Source organism: Netta rufina (genome assembly GCF_964035555.1).
Source record: "Netta rufina genome assembly, chromosome: 1".
Classification (NCBI taxonomy): domain Eukaryota; kingdom Metazoa; phylum Chordata; class Aves; order Anseriformes; family Anatidae; genus Netta; species Netta rufina.
In genome coordinates, this window is record NC_140123.1 from 206,674,647 (window position 1) to 206,699,459 (window position 24,813).

General features: G+C 40.4%; 1 protein-coding gene across 3 annotated transcripts in view; it reads right to left on the reverse strand.

The window, feature by feature from the left end:
* Positions 1–24,813, reverse strand: part of GOLGB1 (golgin B1) — a 68,340-nt gene that overhangs the window by 26,963 nt on the left and 16,564 nt on the right. For all 3 annotated transcript variants that reach the window (XR_014618548.1, XM_084288764.1, XM_084288765.1), the window contains exons 7-15: positions 24,373–24,495; positions 23,807–23,920; positions 17,451–17,859; positions 15,852–15,943; positions 15,449–15,548; positions 11,173–11,246; positions 8,122–8,212; positions 6,484–6,551; positions 126–5,161 (exon numbers count right to left, since the gene is read on the reverse strand). Coding sequence is in view for 2 of the 3 variants with exons in the window: in XM_084288764.1 (XP_084144890.1) it covers positions 126–5,161; positions 6,484–6,551; positions 8,122–8,212; positions 11,173–11,246; positions 15,449–15,548; positions 15,852–15,943; positions 17,451–17,859; positions 23,807–23,920; positions 24,373–24,495 (6,107 nt within the window). In the remaining variant the exon portion in view is untranslated. The remainder of the gene's footprint in view (positions 1–125; positions 5,162–6,483; positions 6,552–8,121; positions 8,213–11,172; positions 11,247–15,448; positions 15,549–15,851; positions 15,944–17,450; positions 17,860–23,806; positions 23,921–24,372; positions 24,496–24,813) is intronic.

Genomic DNA, 24,813 nt, shown 5'->3' on the forward strand with positions numbered 1-24,813 from the left:
ATGTATTCATAATTCTTTCTTTACAGTATGTTGCAAAAGGAAGTGGAAGTCCTTTCTTACCTTTGGCTGCTGCTTCTTAAAAGGAAATACATTAATACCAGCTTAGTCATTATCACCTTCTTTACCTGGATATATGAATCTGAAGTTCTTCCACATGTATAGTCATCTGCTTCATCTGGTCCTTTAGCATAACACACATTTCCTCTTTTGAACGTATTTCTTCCTCCTTCTTTTGAATAGTTTCTGTGAATTTCTTCTCCCATGTTTTGGATTCATCTATCACTCTATCCCTGTCATCCTGAAGGGAAGACATGCTCCTGGTGAACGCTGCAAGTTGGGCTAGTGTTTTGTTTAGGTTGCCTTCCAATTCCTTGGCTTCTTGATCCTTTGTTGTCAAAGAGTCTTGAACATCACGAACAGTTGTTTCCATATAGTCTTTCTCCCTCTGCAAAGTTGCCAGCTTTTCTTCCATGTTCTTGATTTCCTTTGAGTGCTTGTTTTTCTCCTGTTCCAGTCTTCTTTCAAAGTCCTCATCTTTTTTCTTCATTTGAATTTGAATATTCTCTTTGTTTGCACGTAACTCTTCTTTTACTTTGACACTCTCTGCTAGAACCCTTGCTGCCTCACTCTGTGTGTCATCCAATACTACTCTGCAGAGAGCAAGCTCTTTCTGGGCTTTACTGGTGTCTTCAAGTGCTTTTGCTAAAGTTTCTTTGGCTGCTTCTAGATCTTTCTGAGACTCGCTCTGGACAAATTCCAGAGCTTTAACAGTTCTTTCTAAACTACTGATTTTTTCCTGGCTTTTAATACAGTCTTTCTGCAGCTGCTTAATCTCCTGCTGTTTCTGCCTCAGCAATTCCTGAAGCTCCTTTACATGTGTGCTACTGTCTCCCCTCCACGTGTTCTTTAGCTTTTCTACCTTTTGATTTTCTGAACTTGTTTTACTATTCTCCTTTGCCATCTGACGTTTCTCCTCCTCTACTTCATGTATAATTCTCTGCAAACTCTGAAGCTCACGTTTCAGTTGCTCATTTTCAATTTGGAAGTCTGTTGCATTTTGCTGATAATTTCCAATACTCCCATTAAGTTCTGCCAGCTGATTCATGAGCCTTTCTTCCAAATCATCCTTCTCAGCCTCTAGAGTGTCCTTCAGTTCAGACATCCTGATAAGGTCTTCTTTTGTGTTTTGAACTGTTTGCTCCATCTTTGCTACTGTGTCCTGGAGAATATTCAATTCATGGACTTTCACTTCCATTTGGGTCTCTAAAGCCCTCTTCTCACCTGCTAAAGTCTCCACACACACGCGGATGTCACCCAGCTGTTGTTCTGAAGCCCTCCTATTATCTTCTAGTTCTGTGATTCGCTCTGTGAGCTCAGCTATCTTTTTTACATAGATATTAAGATCCTCAGATAAACTACTATCTTCAAAAGCTTTTTGTTCCAGCTCTGCATTAGGAGATTTTGGTCTAAAGCTTAAATCCACTTGATTTTCAGTCCTCTCCACAGGTGGTGGCATGTCAACTGCCTGATTTGTTTCTTCTCCTGTTGTCTTCTGGGCACCATACTTGTCTATCAGTTCTCTGCTTTCCTTCAGCTTGGATTCTGTTAACTGCAAGTGATGCTTTAAGTCTGTGATCTCCTGAGTAAGAGACTCTTTTTCAGCCATTACTGTTTCAAGCTGAGTAGAAAGAGACTGATAATCCCTCCTAGAGCTCTCCAGATCTTCTTTCAGGCTAATATTTGTAAATAAAGATACATCTCTGGTCCTGTGTAGGTCCTCATCTGTAGAATGTATCTCTGATCTAAGCTTCTCATTCTCCTCCTCTAGTTCCAGGATCTTTTGTTGCTTTGATTTTGCAAATTTCCTCATTTTCTCCTTCATTCCATCAATTTCCTGCCCAGCTTCCTGTAGCTGCTTATCTGTTTCTTCTCTTTTTGCTTCAGCACTTTTCAGCTTAATGAAAATTTCCTGCTTTTCCTGTCTAACAGTTTCCAAAACACGCTGAATCCGCTCAGCCTCATTACTCACATTTTCATATGACTGCAGGAGAGTTTCATATTCTTTCTGAAGCTCCCTATATTTCTCACACCACTCAGAACTCTCAGCAGCTTGAAAACATTTCAAGGATTCCATCTCCTTCTCCTGCTTCTCTTTCTCTAGAACAACTCTGTCTAGAGTCGATTTAAGGTTTTTACAGCATCCATCAAGATTCTGATTTTCTCTAACTACCTTATCAACTTCTGCAATAAGTTTTTCTCGCTCTTCAGTGAGACCCACTAACTTTTCTGTTAAACTATCTGTTTCTTTAACATGGCCACGTATTTCGCTTTCCATATTTGTCAGCTTGACAGAAAGATTCTCAATAATAGCTTTGGCATTTGCCAGTTCCTCTTTCAGAGATTTGCTCTCCTTTAATGCTTCTTTTCTAGAAATAAGTGCAGCTTGCAACTTTCTCTGCATTTGATTCTTCTGTTTAGCTGCTTCTGCACTGTCATCTTGCTTGTGCTGAATTTCAGGCTGCTCAGTTTGCAGTCTCTCGCTTTGTTCCTCATGTACCTGAGCTTGAGTTTCAAACTGACTACAGAGTCTCTTGATCGAATCTTCTTTTTCCAGCAACTGTGCCTCTGCGTTAATGAGAGCTTCACTTTTCTGCCTTAACTGCAAATTAAGGAATTCAATTTCTTCATCCTTTTGATGCATAAGTGTTTTCAGGTCTTCCAGATTGTCTTCTCTAGAAACTTTTACTTGACTTTCCTCCAATTCTGTCTGAAGTCTTGCTGTGTCAGCTTCAGCTTGGTCGGAGGTTCTAGTCAGTCCTGTCTCCGGAAACAACTGTGCTATGCGTTCTTGCAAACGAAAGACTAATTCTGATTTGCAAGCAAGTTCACTTTCCATATGGCTGACCTGATGTTCCAATTCCTCTTTTTCCATCTGCAATTTCTCAAATTTTGTCTTATACTCTTCCTCAGAAACACCTGCAACTTGTATAAGCTTGCTGTTTGTAGTATTTTCTGCTTCCAAGCACGAAGAATCCAACCAACCTTGATTCTCAGGAATACTCTCTCTTGATCCTCTCTGTTCTTGGAGTTGTCTGAGCTGAGCTTGGATGCTTTCCTTCTCTTTGCTTTGCATATCAAATTGTTCTTGTAAGATGTTGTAATCATCTTTCTGCTGTTTAAGCTGTTCTCTGTGATGCCTGTCTTTCTCTTGAGCCTTCTTTATAGTGTCTTTGCGAGACACCAGTGCTTCCTGAAGTTTTTTTTGAAGTTGTTCCTTTTCTTGTTCAAGAGTTGAAATCCTCTCTTTCAGAGCAGACTTCTGGTTTTCTTCAAGATTTGTAGCTGCTGAACATTTTTTTTCATTTTCTTCATAATCTTCTGGGCTTTTATTGGTTTCAGTTAGTTTGTCAGCAATTGTCTGACCTTTCATGATTTCAACTTCAATCGAATCAATGTTTGTCTTTCCTTGCAAGCTTTGCTTCATTTCCTCAATCACTGCGTGTAACTGTGCTTCAGCAGTTTCTTTATCTAGCAGGTCCTTCCGGATGCTCTGCAACTCCGATTCCTTTTCAGAAAGCAGTTGAATTAGATACTCCTCTCTGGGCTGGCTTTCAAGATTCACTTCTTGGCTTATTCTAACTGTCATATTTTCTCCTCCTTCAGCTTCTTGAGCCACTGAGTTTTCTGATTCAGCCCCTCTTCTCAGCTCTACTAATTCGTTCTCCAATTTGCTAACCTTCTTCAGGAGCTCCTTCCTGTTAACAAGTGCTGCTTGCAACTTCCGCTTTACTTGTTCATTTTCTTTTTTCAGAAGTTCAAGTTCACTTACTAATGTCTCACTTTCTTTACATGCTGTTTCTGTCCCATACTGCTGCTCAGATGATTCACAGCTCAGGTATGTATCTTTTGCTTTTATGTTTTCGTCTTTTTCCTCCTTGGCTTTTAATAAGAGGCTTGTTTTCTCTTTGAGACTCTTTAACTCAGTTTCTAGAGAAAATTTTTCTTCATTCAGCAGTACTATTTTCTCAGACATGCTGACACTGATCTCTGTCATCTGTTCTTCTTTCTCAAACAAGGTTTGCTGCAGGGTCTCTATACACCTGGTATGTTCAGCAACAAGCTGTTCTAGGCTTGCTGCTTCATTGCCCTTTAAGGTTAAGCTTTGGGAAAGCTCTTCTATCTCAGCTGTTTTCTTCCTCAGAAGTTGTTCCAGGTCAAGTACTTCACATTCCTTGTTCTGGACCTGGCTTCTCATGTCTTTTAGTTGCAGGTCCTGATCAGAAAGCTGAAGTTGTGCTTCATCCAAGTCTTTTTGCAAAGCTTCAATTTTTATCTCTTTGGATTTAAATTCATTTTTTAGGCTTTGGATTTGTTCTCTCAGAAGACTGTTCTGACTGTCTGACAGTCTCCGCTTTTCTGAAAGAGCTAGATTTTCCTCCAGTTGCTTCACTTGCTCCTTCAGTTCTGTTATGGTAGAAAGGTCCTTTGCCTGACAAAGGAGCTGATCTCTTTCTTCAGCCAAAACACAAAATGCACTGTCAGAATCCTCTATCTTTTTTCTGTATTCCTCAGCCAACTGGTTTAGCCTATTTATTTCGTCATCTTTTTCTCCCAGATCTTTCTTATAGGATTCTTCTGATTTCTGCAGAATTATTTGCAGTTCTGTAACTTGATTTTGCAGCTTTATCAGATCTTCACATTGAGAGGTGCCAGGCTCTGAAACTGTTGTAGAGACTACCTGTGTTGCTTCCATTTCCCTTCTGTCATGAACAGCACTCCCCTGGGGCACCTCTTGAAGACTGGTTTTGTTTTCCTGAAGTGCACTAATTTGATGTATTTCTGTTTCTCTCAGTAATGAGCTATTGATCAACTTATTTTGTGCATCTGAAGCCTTTTGCTCTTCCCCGTCAAGATGCTGTATCTGGGAATTATCTTCCAGCTGGTTAGCTTCTTCTCCTGCTTCATTTACTGTAGAAGTTTGACTGCTTGGGTCCTTGAGCTGCCCTTTCAGAAATGTTATTTCTTCTTGGGCTTCTTTCAGTTCCAGCAGCAAAACTGACAGCTCTTTCTGTTTCTCTGCAGCAAGATATTCTAGAATTCCAGACATACATTTTTCCCCAGTAAACTGCTCACTTCCCCTGGGAAAGCCATCTGTTGTTGCCTAAAACACAACAAAAGGTTTCAATTTTCCTTTGAATCCTGTCAAAGGGACACTTTTCATTGTTCTCAAAGTAACTGCGTTCTACATTTTGTAGTTTAAGGTTACCCTTTCTTGTGCTATCAGGTGCAATACCCTTATTAAAAACAGGAGGACTCCTCAGGTCATTTCAGTTCCTGAATATATAAGGACAATATAAGAAGGACATGGTTGTATTAGAGAAAGTCCAGAGGAGGGCCACAAGGATGATCAAAGGGCTGGAACATACCTCTCCTATGAAGATAGGCTGAGGGAGGTGGGGTTGCTCAGCCTGGAGAAGAGAAGGCTCTGGGGAGACCTTATAAGGGCCTTCCAGAACTTAAAGAGAGCCTACAGGAAAGCTGGGGAAGGACTCTTTATCAGGGAATGTAGTGATAGGACAAGGACTAATGGCTTCAAACTAAAAGTGGGTAGATTTAGATTTGGTGATGGGAAGAAATTACTTACAATGAGGATAATAGTAAACATTATTTGTTTACTGGAACAAGTTGCCCAGAGAATTTGTGGATGCCCCATCCCTGGAATTGTTTAAGGCCAGGTTGGATGGAGCTTTGAGTAACTTGGTCTAGTGAAAGGTGTCCTTGCCCATTGTGGGGAGGGGGAGTTGGAATTAGATGATCTTTAAGGTCCCTTCCAACCCAAGCCATTCTATGATCCTATGAAGCAGCAGCATGAAAGACTGTTTTGAGGATTAAACCATAAATGTAACTTCCTGTTACCTTATTTCACATTCTTTCTTGGTTACAGGATAGTCTGATTCTGAAATGTCTCAGTTCTCCTGTGATTCTCAGATGTATTCCACTAGACTTATCTACTGTATCCATAGTCTCCAAAACAGGAGGTTTTGTCCCCTATTCTACTTGCCCATTTAATGTGGTTAAGAAATAATATAGAAACACATATTCCAGTATGCGTCCATCTCCAAAGTATGAAGACTAAACAAAACATCTGGTCTAAAGTGCTTGAATTTTTCCAAATATTAATCTTAAAGTTTCCTCTTACCCCCCAAAACAGTCACAAATCCTGGCCATAAAGCATGGATCACCAGTACAGAAATAAGTCAGTATCTTGTATTACAAAGACTGTCCATTCTACCAGGTTGCAGGGCAGAAATAATTTATGAGGAACTATTAAAAAAAGCTATGTATTAAAGATTACTAACTAGTTGTTATTATGGGATGCTAAAACAAAAACTGTTCTTTGGGGCTTCTGAAATTACAAGTAGTTACCATATCCATGGATTCATACAATATTGAAAAGTAAAAAGTACGGGGTAAAATTTGTACCTCAGGTAGCACCGAAGTATCATCAAAAGGCTTTTGCACTTCTGAATTCACCATCAATCCTGACATACCTAGTCATAAAATGTATATGTCACCATAAGTAAATGAGTTGTACATTAATTCAGTAGGTAATCAAACAGGCAATTTACAGGACTGGAGTTTCTCCAGTTTCCAAGGTAGGAAATAAAAAAGGTCAAGAGTTTGAAGCTATGGACTGGGTCCAGACATCCCCAAGCTCTGCAGATGCAAAAACTACTGCATTTACTGCATGCTGGCATCACCCAAGTCTACAGTATATCTAACCTCTACAAAAGGATGAAGAGACAAAGAGAAAAGTGAACCAGTACACTTGCACCCTTAAAAAAAAAAAAAAAGAAATGAGGATTTAATTATGAACCCTGCAATTACACCTCTTCTTTGAGAAAATTACTTTTTTCTTTTTTTCTGATAGCTAAGTTAGCTCTGTCACACTGCTAGAACTATTATTAAAAAAAACCTCTGAAACCTCATTTTCTGTTTTGTTGGTTTTGCGTTGTTTCTTTTTTTATTGTTTTGTTTGTTATTGTTGTCAAAACCGAAAAAATCCTAGAAAATTATAAATATGTGCATTGAGAAAAGCAAGGTTGTAAATCTAAGCTCTTAAATGCTAAGAAACACCAGAGATTATAGTAGTTGCCCATTCAGGTTTGATTTTGCCATTTTGCTCATATTGTTCTCTCCAACTACCTGAAAGGAAGTTGTGGGGAGCTGGGGGTAAGCCTCTTCTCACAGATAACTAGTGATAGGACTACAGGGAATGGCCTTAAGTTGCACCAGGGTTAATTTAGGTTGGAAATTAGGAGAAATTTCTTCTTAGAAAGAGTAGTCAGGCATTGGAATGGGTTGTCCAGGGCGGTGATAGAGTCACCGTCCCTTGGAGTGTTTACAGAAAGGTTGGACATGGTGCTTACGGACACGGTTTAGTGGGTGATATTGGTAGCAGGGGGATGGTCGGACCAGATGATCTTGGACATCTTTTCCAACCTTAATTATTCTATGATTCGATGATTGTTGGCAACAGCTTAAGCTTTCAAGGAATTAAGCAAGTGATCATCTCTTCATGAAGTGCGAGAAGGTAGAGATATGAGCATTTAATCATAGCATTACTAATTTTTAGAAGCCTTACTCTGCAACCACCCAGGTAACAATTTTTAGTTGGTGGTGATGGTGGTTTTTTTTTGTTTGTTTTGTTTTGTTTTTGATAATTTAGAGGTAGGGTGGGGAGGGAAGGCAGTAGTACCAGAGACAAAAAAAAAAGCTTGCTAGTTTGAAGACAGGAACCCAATCCTTCATCTTACCTTAAGTCTCTTCCACGTACTACACATCAGTCTCTGCATCAACAAATAGCCTCCTTCAAAACGTTCTCCCTTTCACACAGTATTAGGGACAGTAGTAGGGACTACTTTTTTCTTCTCTTCTGATGCATTACTTCTTGCCTGCAATAGTGTTTTCTCTTCTAACTCCTGTGTATCTTTGCTAATTCCTGTGTATCTTTAGATTCTGACCTGAAAGCTCTGCTTTCCAAATCACCTTGGATTTTTCCATGACGACTCTCAAATTTCCACAGTTTTAAGGTCAATGTAATTTATTCTACGTCCTTACCTCTCAGTGTAGGAGAGCAATCTACATAAGAGGCTGGATCTTCCAGAGTCTGCAAGTCTTGCATTTTCACCTCAGATCCAGCATTTTTATTCTATTGGTGGAAGAAAACATACTTAGTTTTGAGCTACAATCTTTGCATTGGAAGATAGCTATCTTAGCTGCTATTCTGCCAAGCTTTGAGTAAAACCTGACATTCCCTACTTTAGACCCATTTCTGATGCCTAACAGAAATAAAATTAAAAAAAAAAATAGATTATTTATGATGGTAAGCAGAAGACTAAGACGTCTTTCTAAGATGAAAGACTAAAACTAAGACATCAGGTTACGGTATCCGATCAGATTTAGGGTATGAGTTCAGGATATTACTGAATGCAATTAATCTCCTTCCCACCTTGCTTACTCTTTCATCTTCAGTGCTTCAAAGCAACTGACAATAGATTTTTAACTTTTCACCACCCAAGCAGTGAATGTGAGAAATCATGTGTTTGTCACTGTATGCTTTACTGTTGGAGCAGATAAAGAACCTGCAGTCTCTCAAGGAAGGTTACACTAGGCTACATAACGTAAATGAATTAACTACTCAACAAGAATCTATTAACTGCTATACCTCTCCTGCTTCTCTTTCAGATAGGAAAGAACCTGACTGCTGAAGTTGGAGCATACTGCTAAGAGAGAGGAGACTTTGCTATTTCACAGACCCAGACTCCTTTTGCCCACACAAAGACGTTGAATAAAACTCAGGAAATTGGTTAGTTTGCTATTGACATTCATAAAAGAAGTAAGACTTACGGGTTGAGTTGCAATTAAAGCAAATTTCAATATTCCATGACAGTTCCTAACATATACTGTCTCTCACAAGAACTACCTCTGTGGGAAAAGGTTTGAACTAGAGTACAAAGGGACTACAAGTCATAACTTAAGTAGAAATATTGTGTTTGTCTGGGATAAGTTAATTTTCTTCATAGTAGCTCATATGGTGCTATGATTTGGATTTGTGATGAAAGGAGTGTTAATAACACACCAATGTTCTTTTACTTTTTGCTGAGCAGTGCTTGCATAGCATCAAGGCCTTTTCTGTTTCTCATAATGCCTGGCCAGTGTGTAGACTGGGGATGCACAAGAAGCTGGGAAGGGACACAGCTAGGACAGATGCCGCCAGCTGACCAATACAGTATTTCACATATGATGCTGTGCTCAGCAATTGGATGAAGAAATAGTGAATGAAATCAGTTGGCAATTAATGAATTAACTCCTTATTTTGCTTTGCTTGTACACAGCGCTTTTGCTTTACAATATTAAACTGTCTTTATCTCAACTCTGGAGTTCTCGCACTTTGACCCTTTTGATTCTTTTCCCCATTCCACTAGGTGAGAGTGAGCAAGTGGCTGTGTAGTGCTTAGCTGCTTACTGGTATTAACCCGCAACACTAGAATAAAACGTCTTTAAAAAAATCTACTCCTCTCTCCTCTTGAAAAACAAAGACAAAAACAACATCCCAGTAATGTAAGGACATAAAACAAAATGAAGTGAATAGAATTAACACTTGCTGTAACTATCTAGAACATAAGTACATGAGGTGCTAACAGGTTACCCAGTCATATGGAAGCAATCACCAGACCCACATTCTAGAGTACTTTTGCCTTTGCAAGCTGCACACATTGAAATTAAATGTACGGGCTGCATTAAAATAATTTGTGTACACAACACAAACTGCATGTATTGGAATTGGATTCATACATATCTTTGCCTAAAGTAATGGGTCAGGAGCATGAGTTGCAGGATACAGCTGTCCAAATGTGAACACTGCATAAAAACTGTTTATATAGGCATACATATGTATGAAGGCACTAAAATGGACACTTCCAGAGTTGGATTCGTCCACTGTTTTAAACACCCACCTTGGTCAAGGTGAATCATATGCTAAAGCACCTAGTCTCACCAATGCTTATAAAGGGGCTCTATAAAATAGCTCAGAGGCGTACAGCTGCCCTTGAAAAGACCACATGCATGCGTTTACACGTGTGTATACCTGTTGATCCACTAGATTAGACCTCAAAAATAGGCAATTGGAACGTAAGGCTCTGAAGTCAAGCAGGATGAACTGACTCAGAATGCATGAGTCCCAAATGTCAACTTTTGCCTTAATTACTCCACAGCAATACAAACTTAAGGAAACAGTCTTTGGCATTTTCATATGTAACACCTTCCATCCTCATTTTTAAATCAAAAGCTAATGAAAAAGTCAATAAATACATGTATGAAGCTTGATCTTTTACTATACAATTACTGGAGAAGGAGAGAAGCTGGAAACTTCAAACTGCCAACTCTCTCAGTTGGAGAGGATTGTTTTAGATAAAACACAGCATCATCTTCTTCCCCCCTGCAGGCAGACTGGAACAGAGTGCAGCAGTCTGGAAAGAGCCCAGACCATGCCCTAAGCTGACAAACAATTCTACAACAAATTCTTATTACAAATATACATTGGCAGCCATCTCCATCACCTGGCTGACTGAGTATAAAGCAAAGTAGAAGGTAGGCAATCCTGCACTCTTCTCACCAATGGATTACCTGCAACTGTACCTAAACCTGTTCACAGTGAAAGAATATATAGTCTAGTCTCCTGTTTTACAAAGAGAACTCAGCTTCTTCCAGTCAGTCTGCCAGATCCCCAAAAGGGCAGCGGGGATAAGTAGGGTTTGAAAGGTATCCTATAATGACAATTGAACCTTTGGAATTGTGTTTCCTGAAACTTCCCTCAGTTTAGCCTATGATTTAGCTGCAGAACTAACTCATAAGAGGTATAAAATAGCAAGAATATGGATTGGGTGAATGAAGGACACAAGAATTCCACACAGACAGCAAAGGGAAATACAGTCTGATAAGAACACAGGACAAGCAGTATTTGGAAGCTATTTCTGTCTTTCGCCATTAATCCGGTTAATAATAACCTTTCAAAGAGGATTGTTAAAAAAGGCCGTAACAGCTTAGCTGTTTTAAGGCCAGTCCTTGACCTGTTTTAGTTTTGGCTTATTTTTGCTGCTTAATCATTACCTCCTTTGAATTTTCTGCAACCATCGCAGCTTCCTGCTGAGGCTCCTGGAGAACAAGTTGCAAGCGTGGTATATCTGAAACATTCAAGAACGCATGCACATGAAACAATTTATTTGAAAATTAAAACTCTCATTTAGAGAGTGACATGATACTCTTTCAGGAACTTTATAGAACAGGACACGTGGCTCTAAGCAGCACTTCTGCACTGAAGATACATAACATTGTCATTGGATAACGTGTTAGTTATTTTTTTCTCTGAAAGACACAAACTACCAAAACAAATTAATGATTTTAAGCACCTTTTAGAAAAGAAAACTTACTGTTCTTTTCCCTTTCTCCTTCCCCTGAAGAGGGGAAATAGAGAGAGATGTGATGATCTCTTTTCCCTGGTAACCAGTGATACAAAATGTGTGCGAATGGTATAAAGCTGCACCAGGGAAGATTCAGACTAGATATTTGGAAAAATTTCTTTACTGTGGGGATGGTCAAACACTGGAGCAGGCTTCTTAGCAAGGTGGTTGACGACTAACGGCTGTCAACATTCAAGAGGCATTTGGATAACGTCCTTAATAATATGCTTAAACTTTGGTCTAGCCCTGAAGAGGTCAGACAGGTGGACTTGATTATCTTTGTTGGTCCTTTCCAACTGAATTATTCTATTCTATTGTTATTTAGATTGAAATTAAAGGATAGCTGATAGAGCTTCATGTTTTGAAAATCATTCTTAAAAAGGAGGGGAAAGAAAGAATTATTGTAGCAGAATGCTTCAAATTTCATTAGCATAAAAATGAAAGAGAAACTGTCAAAGCTGGGAGAGAATAAAAACACTGGAGGGCCATTGTCCAAATCAAGAACAGTACAAGAATTCATCTGCTGTTTGACTCAGGATATTTTTATTTTTATTTCTGAGAACTGGCATGTAAACACCATTCATGATAGGTATGTCACTATACTGCATATGATGAAATGACTGAATTGGTAGATAAGGGGAGAGCATAAGTATTGTCTACACAGACTTCAGTAAGGCTTCTGCCACAGTGCAACATAAAATCCGTACAGACAAGCTCTTGAGGTATGGGCCAGGCCCAGAGGATGGTTTTTAGCAGAATGAAGTCTATCTGGAAGCCAGTAACTAACCACAGAGCCAATGTGTCAATACTGGGTCCATGGCTGTTCAACCTCTTCCTTAATCATTTGGAGACCACCAAAGGCCTCTAAGTTAATTAAAGGGTTAGAGCATGTCTCCTATGAGGAAAGGCTGAGAAAACTGAGACTTTTTAGCCTAGAGACCTGAAGGGGGGAGGGGTCAAAGAAGATGGAGTCAGGCTCCTTCCAGTGGTGCCCAGTGACAAGACATGAGGCAATGGACACAAATTTGAAACACAGGAAGCACTGTCTGAACACAGAAAAAAACATTTTTTGCTGCTTTTTTTTTTTTTTTTTAAACTGTGAAGGCAACTGAGCAGTAGTACACGTTGCCTAGAGAGTCTGTGGAGTTTCCCTTGGAGATATTTAAAAGACAGCTGGACATGGTCCTGGATAAGCAGCTCTGTGTGATCCTTCTTGAGGAGGAGGGATGCACAAGATTACCTTCAAAGGTCCCTTCCAACCTTAACCGTTCTACAATACTCAAAACATTCTGATACTCAAAAGCAAAAGAAAGGCAAAAACATGTCCTGTACCATATAGAATCATAGAATGGTTTGGGTAGAAAGGCACCTTTAAAGATCATCTAGTCCAACCCTTGTGCCAAGGGCAAGGATATCTTTCACTACAATTACATCACTCTAAGCATGATTCAGCCTGACTCTGAACACTTCCAGTGACTGGGCATCCACAACTACTCTGAGCAACTTGTTCCACAACCTTCATCATGAAACATTTATTCCTTATATCCAATCTAAATCTACCCTCTTTCAGATTAAAACCTTTGCCCCTCATCCTGTCACTACAGTCCCTAGTAAAAAAGCCTTTCTTATCAGCCCCCTTTACAAACTCAAAAAGGTCTCCTCAGAGACTTCTGTTATTGTCCAGGTTGAACAACACCAACTTCGTCAAGCTTTCTTCATACAAGAGGGGTTCCAACCCTCCGAACATTTTAGTAGCCCTGCTCTGGACCTTATCTAACAGGTCCATATCTTCCTTGTACTGGTGATTGCAGAGCTAGTTACAGTACTCCAGGTGAGGTCTCATGAGCAGAGTGGAAGGAAAGAATCACCCTTGACCTCTGGCCACACTTCTTGCAAAGCCCAGGATATGACTGGTTTTCCAATTTACAAGCACACATTGCAAGCCCATATCCAATTTTTCATCCACCAGTATCCCCAAGTCCTTCTTTGCAGGGCTACTCTCAATCATTTCATCATCCATTCCATGCTGATGTTGGGGATTGCTCTGATCCAGGTGCAGGACCTTCTACTCAACTTTGTTGGACTTCATGAGGTTTATGTAGGCACAGTTATCACACCTGTCAAGGTCCCTCTGGATGGCATCCCTTCCCAGTAGTGTATCAACCACACCATTCAGCCTGATGTCATCCGCAAACTTTTTGAGGTTGCACTCAATCTCACTATTGATTTTATTAGTGATGTTATATTGTATTGGTCCCAGTACAGACCCTTAAGAGACAGCACTCATTACTGGTTTCCATTTGAACACTGGGTTATTGACTGTAACTCCTTGGATGCTGTCATCCAGTCAATTCCTTATCCATCTATCAGTTCGTCCATAAAAACTATTATCTACCCAATTTTGAAGCAAGAGTGCTGTGGGGGACTAGAAAGGCATTATAGAAATCCAGGTAGATGATAACAGTTGTTCTTCCCTTGTTCACTGATGCAATGATCAGTTATGGAAACTGGGGTCTACAGTAACTGAAAAAATGCAAATGTTGTATCCTACTTCAAACAAAAGAACAAAAAGATGATCTGGAAAATTGCAAGCTGGTGTGCCTTACTTTGGTCTCTTGGAAAAATCACAAAATGCGTCCTCTTGGTAAGAAAGAGTCATAGCATCATTCAGGTTGGAAAAGACCTAAGATCATCTAGTCCAACTGTTCACCTAGTACTAATGTCCACCACTAAAACATGTCTAAGGTCTAAATATACACGTTTTTGGAAGACCTTCACAGGTGGTGTCTCAACTACTTCCCTGGGCAGCCTATTCCAATGCTGCACAACCCCTTCAGTAAAGAAATTTATCCTAATATCCAAACCAAACCTCCTCTGTTTCAACTTGAGACCATTTCCCCTTGTCTAATCACTTGGTGCTTGGGAGAAGTGCCCAATACCCACCTCGCTACAACCTCCTTTAAGGTAATTGTAGAGTATGATAAGGTCTCCCCTTAGCCTTCTTTTCTCTAGGCTAAACAACCCTAGTTCCTTCAGCCACTACTAATAAGGCTTGTTTTCTAGACCCTTCACCAGCTTCATTGCCCTCCTTTGGACACACTCCAGCACCCCAATGTCCTTGTAGAGTGGTGCCCAAAACTGAACACTCAGTTCAGTTACTCACTAAACCATATCCCTAAATACCACATTGAACCTTTCCTTAAACACCCCCAGGGGCGGTGACTTCACCACCTCCCTGGGCAACCCCTTCCAATGCCTAACCACTCTGAAATAAAGAACATAAACCGAAGCAAGCTTAGAAGACCACTGAGATGGTCATGTGAGGACCATGTGAGGAGAGGCTGAGGCAACAGGGCTTATTTAGCTTGTATAAGATGCAGCTTTGTAGACACCTAAAGTAAGCCTTCCAACACCTGTGAAGAGGTTCTTGAGAAGACAAAGCCAGGGTTTTTAGAGTGGTGCAAGTTATGAGGATGTAAGACAACAGGCATATGCTGAAACAAAATAGGTTCCAACTGGATATCATAAAAATCATTTCTTCCATGAGGACAGTGAAGTGTCAGAAGAGGCTGCCCAGGAGGTTGTATAGTCACCATCCTGGAAGTTTTCAAGACCTGACTAGACAAAGGCCTCAGCAACTTGGTCTGATCTCATAGCTGACCCTGCTGTGAACAGGAAGCTTGACTACAGTCTGCCTGAGATAACTTCCAGCATAAATTATTCTGTGATTCTATGATTCATCTTAGTTCTAATTCTATTAGCTAGAGGTGCTGCCTGAACCCTTCAGTATAAGAGCTAATAAATTCTACATTTAACAACTGGAAAGAATTAGCATTTTTTTATGATCTTGTCAACAAAAGCATATTGAACCAGTAACTGTGGACATGTTTTTTTTCTAAAATAGATAAGAAGGAGGATAATTATACCATCTTCAGTCTTCTGTCTTTCCAAGTTTTCTGTGGATAGTAGTAAAGTCCCAGTCCCATCTTCCTTCTGTATCATTTTTTCCTGTGAAGTTGTTTCATCCTGTATAAACATAGGATGGAGGAGAGAGACATGTTTGCATTCAGTTTTTACAAAAGCATTCGTCTTTGATTTTTCAGTTAGCCCTTTAACACATCAGTTGGCAACTTCTGAATTAGTCAGATTGTGTCCTAGTTTTGCCCAGGCTCTTATAGTAATAACATGTCTGTCCTGTCCATGAGCTGAGAGAACCCAAAACAATCTTTCTGAAGCAACACCACATGAAAAAGAATTTTTAAACATTTCACTCTGTTTCAGTTCCTCAACATATGGGAAAATTTTACAGGACTTATGAAAATACCATACCTCTTTCTTCAATTCAGAGACCTCCAACACTGGCCAGGATTTCAGCTTATTCTGACAGCATACAAATTCTTCAGATTTCTGTATAAGTTCATCTAAAGGAGGAAGAAAAAAAGGGAGTTAAGGTGTACCTTTTTTGCTGAAATACACCCAGTTTACATGTATGCACTATAGTACATGGATTCTTTATATCCCAGTCACCGCTCCCGTTTTGGGACCTAAAGTAGCTGGAAAAAAAAACAAAAACAATTTGAAATATTAGCCTCCAGTAAGATTAGTATTTTTAGTTCTGATTCAATATAAGCTTACAGAGAAAAGTGGTACAGTTTGCTCTCCTTGGTTGCTCGTTTAACATTTCGGTAGAAGAATCTGAAAGATTTTGAAGAATGTGGCACATCCAAGAAGAACTTGCACAAGTTGATGGAAGAAATAGGAATCCAATGAATTATTAAAATTAATTAAAAATATATATCTGGCTCAAGAAATTAGCACGTCTCAAAAAACTATAGGCTACAACACCACACAAAGAAAGTACAACAAATGCTACCCTTTTCAAATAATATTTGGGAAGTTGTGGCAGTCTGGTGAAGTGCCAGTGACTAAAAAAGGGGAAATATAACCCCCATTTTTAAGAAGGGGAAAAAAGAAGATCCAGGGAACTACAGGCTTGTCAGTCTCACTTCTATGCCCAGTATGATCATGAAGTAGATCTGCCTGGAAACTACACTGAGGCACATGAAAAACAGAGATGACTGGTGACAGATAGCGTATCTTCACTAAGGTCAAATTGTGCCTGACAAATGGTGGCCTTCTACAGTGGGGTTATAGCACAGGTTAATAAGGGGAGAGCAACTGATGCCATCTACCTGGACTTGTGCAAAGTATACAATACTGTCCTGTACAACTTTCTTGTCTCTAAAATGGATTACATAAATGGACCACGTGGTAGGTAAGGAATTGGCTAGACAGTTGCATTCAAAGAGTTGCGGTCAACAGCTCAATGTCCAGGTGGAAACCAGGATAAGCTGGCTTTTATCATAAATAGTGTGGCCAGCAGGACTAGGGCAGTGATTCACTCAGCTTTGAGTATTAGAGGCCGCACCTCTAATACTGTGTTCAGTTTTGGGCCCCCCACTACCATAAGGACATCGAGGTGCTGGAGTGTGCCCAAAGAAGGGCAACAAAGCTGATGAAGGGTCTCGAAAACAAGTCTCATTAGGAGTGGCTGAGGGAACTAGGGCTGTTTAGCCTAGAGAGAAGGTGGCTAAGGGGAGACCTTATCATACTTAGGTTGGATATTAGGAGAAATTTCTTTACTGAAGGGGCTGTACAGCATTGGAATAGGCTGCCCAGGGAAGTGGTTGAGACACCACGCCTGGAAGTCTTCAAAAAACATGTAGATTTAGAACTTAGTTTGGTGTTTAGTGGTGGACTTTAATACAATCTTAAAGGTTGATGATCTTAGAGGTCTTCTCCAGCCTGAATGATTCTATGGTCAGTATTTTCTTATGAGTCATCATAAAAGCAAAGTCAAGTAGAAGGCAACCCAGATATCCTTCGGTTCTTGAAAACCTGCTTCACCAAAATACCATGCTTACTCACCCTGTAGTTTCTTTATTGTAGTACTGTTTTCAGCAGACAGCATCAACAGTTGGTCAACATCCTGTTTCAGCTTATCATTTTCAGCTACAAGGGCAGCATAGCTAGACTGGAGCTCTTGTTCAGCCACCTTAAGACAACTGATCTGTAGGTTTTTCTCTTCCACCTCCTGCCTTTGTTTCTTCTCCAGGCCTCTATATCTCTCTAATTCCACTTGCGCCATTCTTGCCTCTTGTAGCTGTTCTGAGAGACACTGTACCTCCTCCTGCAAGTGATGGCAGGATAGCTTCCTCTCGGCTAGTTCCATCTCCATTTTCTCTCTAAGACTCTGAGACTCTTGTCTCTCTGCATCTAGCACATCTTTCAGAGAGCTTAGATCCACTGACATCTTCTGGCATTGATCTTGTAACATCTGTAAAAAGTTATGGAAATTAATTTAACTCTTATCTAGATCAATTCAGCACCAAAGCAAAGTACCTGAATTAAATCTTAAAATTGCCATTATATCCTCCTCAGATATTTAAGTAGCAGAACAAATGAAATAAACATGAGAGAAACCTTGATTTCTTAGAGAGAACCTGCCCTACTACATCCTTCTTGAAAGGTCATAAAGCTGGGGTAAACGTGAACTCACAATTTCAGTTCAACTCCCAAAACTAAAGAAAAGAAAAATCTAAATTTATTGCAGGGGAATAGACAAGAAGAAAACAGTAGAACAGTTACCATGAATTCTGTTTTAGAGGAAAGAAAGCTTCCCAAAAAGGGGAAGAAGCACGACAACAGGAAAAGGAGAATTAAGGAGGACAATTAACAAATGGAACAAAAGCGTGCATGTGAAATTGGGTTAAAAATGCTGAAAAAGTAAACCATAAGTGACAGAGCACTCTACACAATGCCCAGCGTAGAGAAGAAAATTCATCAAATTTCCTTCTCCTGGGCCTATGGATGATCAACATATTTAGTTTCCAGAGGAGGCTGATGAGGAGCTCCCTTTACACTATGGGTAGGAAGAGAAGCTTCCACCCCATGGCCTTAGGATGTAGGTATACCTGGATCTTCTGATGACCATATAATGGCACAAGGGGATTCAGAGCGTGGAAGAGGAATCAGGGGACCCTAACAACCGTGCCATGAAGATATTGTCCTGGTTTCAGTTAGAACACAGTTAATTTTCTTCCTAGTAGCTGGTAGAATGCTATGTTTTGGCTTAGGATGAGAAGACTGCTGATAACACCCCGATGTTTTAATTGTTGCAGAGCAGTGCTTATACCAAGCCAAGGACATCTCAGCTTCTTGCTCTGTCCTGCCAATGGGCAGGCTGGGGGTGCAGTAAGAGCTGGGAGGGGACAGACCCAGGACAGGTGACCCAAACTAGCCAAAGGGGTATTCCATACCATCTGGGGTCATGCTGAACAATATATAGGGGTGGCTAGCCGGGGGAGGGGCACCGGACTGCTCGGGGTTAGGCTGGGCATCGGTCAGTGGGTGGTGAGCAATTGCATTGTGCATCACTTGTTTGTACACATTAGTAGTAGTACTATTATCATCATTGTATTATTATTATTATTATTATTATTATTATTATTATTATTATTATTATTATTATTATTATTATTATTATTATTTTACTGTCTTATTAAACTCTCTTTATCTCAACTCATGGGCTTCACTTTCCATTTCTCTCCCCCGTCCCAGAGAGGGAGGAGGGAGGGTGAGCAAACGGCTGCGTGGTGTTTAGCTGCTGGCTGGGTTAAACCATGACAGGTATCCATGCTACCACTCCACAAAACTCTCTGGCAAGCAGTAAAATCAACAATGAGTACATGTCAGTTCACTGAGGTTCCTCACCTCTTCTTGATAGTAAGAGGTCCCACCACTGTGCCTGGTTGGGACACATGAACAAGAAAATAGAGTGGTGCATAAAACTTTTAAAGAAATGAAAAATGTTTCCAAAATGCGGCTCAGCACTGGACAGGCTTTGCGGAGTGTGTGTGTGTAGAAGCTATGAAGGCTTACAAAACAGATGTCCATGAGGGACATCTGGGTATCAGGTAGGAAATATTTTCTCTCGGCACGTGACTGAAGCAAGACAGGAGTCCTGGCCATTGCTGGAGGAATTATTGGGCAGGCTACAATTCTGATTCATTATGGTGACTCCTGTGAGAAGAGGTCCATAGCATTTTGCTTACTTGTAAACTGTATTGTAATCTAGCATTACTCTACCACTGGGGACTGGGCTATAAGGGGTCAGAAGAAAGCCATTGTGAAAGAGCTCCAAATTATGTTTACAAAACATATTGAAAATCAGAGCTCTTCAACCAATATACATGAAAGGAACAAAAAGTGTTTTTTTGCCTCCTCATCAAAACTACATTTCATCCACTAAACACCTTATGCAAATTCTATAATAATAACGATAATAACAAAATACATGTACATTACCAAGAAGAATCACCAAAATAAACATGTTTCTTTGTTCATTGTCTTCAAGATCTAAACAGGAAGAAACTATTTCCAAAATATTCAAGAAGTTTCCAGCATTTTGGTCAGAAATCAATTTCTTTCTGCTTCTCTCCAAATGTACAAGACAATGAATCAGCTCACATTTGCTTCCTTCAAATACCTTGAGACCTTTCAAAGCCTGACCAACAGATCTGGAAGTAGATCAACCTGTTGTGTTCTGATAGAGCATAATTATAAATAAATAAAGGACGAGAGGTGGTAGAATTAGATATTGCTTTGAGACCAAGGATATTTATAATAGAATCACAGAATCACAGAATTTTCTAGGTTGGAAGAGACCTCAAGATCATCGAGTCCAACCTCTGACCTGATGCTAACAGTCCCCACTAAACCATTTCCCTAAGCTCTACATCTAAACGTCTTTTGAAGACTTCCAGGGATGGTGATTCCACCACTTCCCTGGGCAGCCTGTTCCAGTGCCTCACAACCCTTTCAGTGAAGAAGTTCTTCCTAACATCTAACCTAAAACTCCCCTGGCTCAACTTAAGCCCATTCCCCCTCGTCCTGTCACCAGGCACGTGGGAGAACAGGCCAACCCCCACCTCGCTACAGCCTCCCTTGAGGTACCCATAGAGAGCGATAAGGTCACCCCTGAGCCTCCTTTTCTCCAGGCTGAACAAGCCCAGCTCCCTCAGCCGCTCCTCATAGGACTTGTTCTCCAGGCCCCTCACCAGCTTCGTCGCCCTTCTCTGAACCCGCTCAAGCATCTCCATGTCCTACTTGTAGCGAGGGGCCCAAAACTGAACACAGTACTCGAGGTGCGGCCTCACCAGAGCTGAGTACAGGGGGAAAAAAATAATAAAAGCTATCATTTCGCCAGGAAGAACAATATTAATGTTCAAAGCTTGAATTAACTAAGGACACTAGAGAACAGCACAACCAGTGACAACAGTAGAGGTCTCTTTTGTTTGTATGTAGAAACGATGAACATTTGAGCTTAAAAATTAATTTGTTAAATATCTGCTTGTTTGACCAGAAGTGCAACTGATGTACTGCACCACTCTCCCACGAGACTGATAAAGCAGAAGGTCATTCTAAATGGTGGAGATTTTCAGAAGTTGTGTTACTGAGGGGAAAAAAAAAGGTACTCATCATACATCTGCAAACAAATCTTTTAAGGGATCTCATCTCAAGGGGCATATGTATATATAGTCATATATGTAGAGACTTGATCTCATTTTATTCACACTCCAAAATGATTAGGTAAGAGCCAATACCACTGCAGAAGCTGTGTCATACTACCAAGTCCTTAGGAAGTTGCACCAAAGAACATCTGCCTTTGATCTGGCCCGGACACTGTAGTCCAGAACAGTGTAGCTATATTAGCACCATGCTAGGTACTTTTGTCTTAGGTGAAGCACTGTGTATTTGTCAGCTTTGAATGCATGAGACAGCAGTGCACAGTATGGTTAGATTTTGTCCCTGTTCACATGCACAGAAACCACACTGCTAGGGAGGTCTTCCAAAGCATCTTAATCCCTGTTGCTTGGCTGGACTAACTGTAAGCAACGCACAGAGACCTGTAGCTCTAAAACCTGCCTTAGAAAAAGTTCAAGTTCAGTGCAGATGCACATGTTAGTGTGGTGGCTAGAGCCCCCTAAACAACTATCACCTGGAAAATCTACAGCTAGCCACAAAACCAGATTACAGAAACACAGAATCACACAGAATCACAGAATTTCTAGGTTGGAAGAGACCTCAAGATCATCGAGTCCAACCTCTGACCTAACACTAACAGTCCCCACTAAACCATATCCCTAAGCTCTACATCTAAACGTCTTTTAAAGACTTCCAGGGATGGTGACTCCACCACTTCCCTGGGCAGCCTGTTCCAATGTCTAACAACCCTTTCGGTAAAGAAGTTCTTCCTAAGATCCAACCTAAAACTCCCCTGGCGCAACTTAAGCCCATTCCCCCTCGTCCTGTCACCAGGCACGTGGGAGAACAGACCAAGATTAATAGTTACAGAGCCTTGTAGTCCAATAGTGTAGCATTGACACTACTAGTAACAGGGCTCAAAGCTTTACATTGTATTTACAAGTCCTCAGGAACAAGGCTCATCAAGCCTGCTGTCTGCCCATGCCTTAAATTCCTGGAAATGATTTTACTTAGTTTAGCTATAAAAATATTTCTTCTTACCATGTAAATAAGCAAAATTTGTTTTACTTATCTTCATATGGTATTATTGCAGCTTTTTTTTTAGTTTTTCTGTAATAGATAGCAGCTACAAAGACCTACTCTTTGTAAAATGAAATAGGTATGACTAACAGTGTAGAAAAGTGCAGGCCTGGTGAGACAGCAGAGGCATTGAGAAGCAGGAACACAGAATGGGATGCAGGGAAGTACATGAAGGCAGGGAATGACAGAAGGTGAGGCACGCATTGGAACTGGAGACCCCGAGGCTATAAACATTTCACCAGTTGTCAGTTGAAAAAATTCACACTGAGAACTGGAGAAAATTGGACAGAGTAGTAACAAAATAGACAAAGAAATAGAACTCTATTTGATGACATAAAGCATGACATGTAGACAATATCATTTTATTTCTATGACATAAAACACACCATGTATAGTAAAATCAGATGCAGCATGAACTTGTTGTCTAATGAAGACAAAACAAAGTGTAAAACCATTTTAGCAAACATAAAAATAACTCCAAGTGGATCCTGGATTGAGGAATAAGCCACGGACACAAAATTCCTCCTGTTTGGAGATTTGTGATGCTGTCAACTTGCTGTAAGCCCTTATCCTCAACCAGACAGAAGTCATCAACTTTTGGGGAGACTGTACAAGGCTGAGCATAAAGCCAGAAGTAAGGTTAGAAAGCGTGTATAGTAATTTTTAATAGCGATATTTTGAAATCTTTTCTGCATAGTAGTAATCATTTTGTTTTCTTTTCCGGAACCAAAAAAAATCTGTCCTCTTCTTTGAAAGGGAGGAGTATCTTAATTTTGAGGTAACAATCACGTGATTCCCCATTCAGACTAAACTGCCTCTTATCCAAGAATTAACATTTTTTCTCTCTGAGCTGAGGGAGTTGCCAGCTTGATTTCATGCTGGAAACTTGGTGTCAGAAATAAGCTGATCTGGTAACTGGCTACTGACAAAAGTCCAGTCCACCGCGTTCAGTCTGGTGCACAAAAAGTTTGACACGAGCCAGCAGTGTGTGCTTGCAGCCCAGAACAGCTGCATCCTGGGCTGTATCAATAGAGGAGGGGCCAGCAGGTCAAGGGAGGTGATTTGGCCCTCTCTGCTCTGCCTGTCTGAAGCCCCACTTGGAGTGCTGCATCCAGGTCTGGGACCCCCACAACAAAAAGGATGTCCACCTGTTAGAGCAGGTCCAGAGAAAGGCCACAAAGATGATCAGAGGGCTGGAGTGGAGCACTTCCCCTATAAAGAAAGGCTGAGAGAACTGGGTCTGTTCAGACTGAGGATGAGAAGGGTCTAAGGAGACCTCACTGCAGCTTTCCAATACTTAAAGGAGGCTTATTAAAAAGATAGAGAGCATCTTTTTGCTCAGGCAGATACTAATAGGATAAGGATGAATGGCTTTAAACTAAAAGAGGAGGAATTATATTAGATGTTAGGAGAAAATTCTTCACTCAGAGCGTGGTGAGGCACTGCAACAGGTTGCACAAAGAAGCTGTGGATGCCCCATCCCTGGAGGTGGATGAGGCCCTGGACAGCTTGATCTAGTGGGGTGGCATCCCAGTGCATGGCAGACGGTTCAAACTAGATGATCTTTAAGGTCCCTTCCAACCCAAGCCATTCTGTGATTCTATGACTCCACTAAAGAGACATGACAGTAAAGCAATAAGCAAAACATGAAAAAGTACCTGTTTTTGTTGTTCAGCCATATGCAATTCCCGCTGCAGAAATTCTGCCATCTGAGTTTGTTCTAGCAGAGCTGTTTCCTTTTCCTGTAGCTTTCTCTGAAGCATATGCAGGTTCTGTAAGAGAGACAGCACTGTAACAGTAATCTGAGAGGCTAACATAAGAAGGCTAGGTTCCCTTATTTCATCCATAGACCTACTTTTCATAACACAGTTAATTTTACAGCCTAAATAACTTTGTTCTTTATTGACATTTATTCTGGAACCATGGTACAGTAAGAAGAGCACACCACTGTTTCACAAATAGGGAACCAGAGCACAATAAATGAGTACTTCTTAACTGTGATAGGGAAGGTTTTATAGCAAATCAGCACATTGCAGCTGGAACTCTGAAAGTCAAAGATAGCATCCTAAAAATAAACAACCAAGAAAAGCAGACAATCAAATCAAACCCCTTCTCGTCCCTTCTGACTTACTTTGCTGAGAAGTGCCTTCCCAGTGAGTCCTCAGACTAATAAAAATTATTTTCTTTTCTCTTCACCTTCATAAGATTATTATGACAAATATACCTGCTGCATCTCTACATCCAGATTTGACTCAGCTGCTATCTTCAGCAATTCAGCTTGGTGCTGTTGAACCTGCTCTTTTAAGAAAGCTTCCTTCTCCTCAATTACTTTCTGCAGGTGACTCAGCTGAAAACATAAGCCATAATATATATATATATATATATGTATATACATAAACAAACAACAAAAAAAGACAAAAACAAACAAAAACCTGCACAACAACAACAACAAAAACAAACAAGAAAGTTATGAGCTTAACAAGCGTGCATGCCAGCTTTCAACTTCAGAACACCACATGTATGTGTGATGATGTCTTCAGCTTGGTAATCTTTTATGTCACCTTGGTTACACGGTATCTTTAACCTTCTAATATATATACATTAACTGATATTTCAGATTCCAGAAAGCAGAAAATGTAGATTTTTCATTTACAACTACACAGAA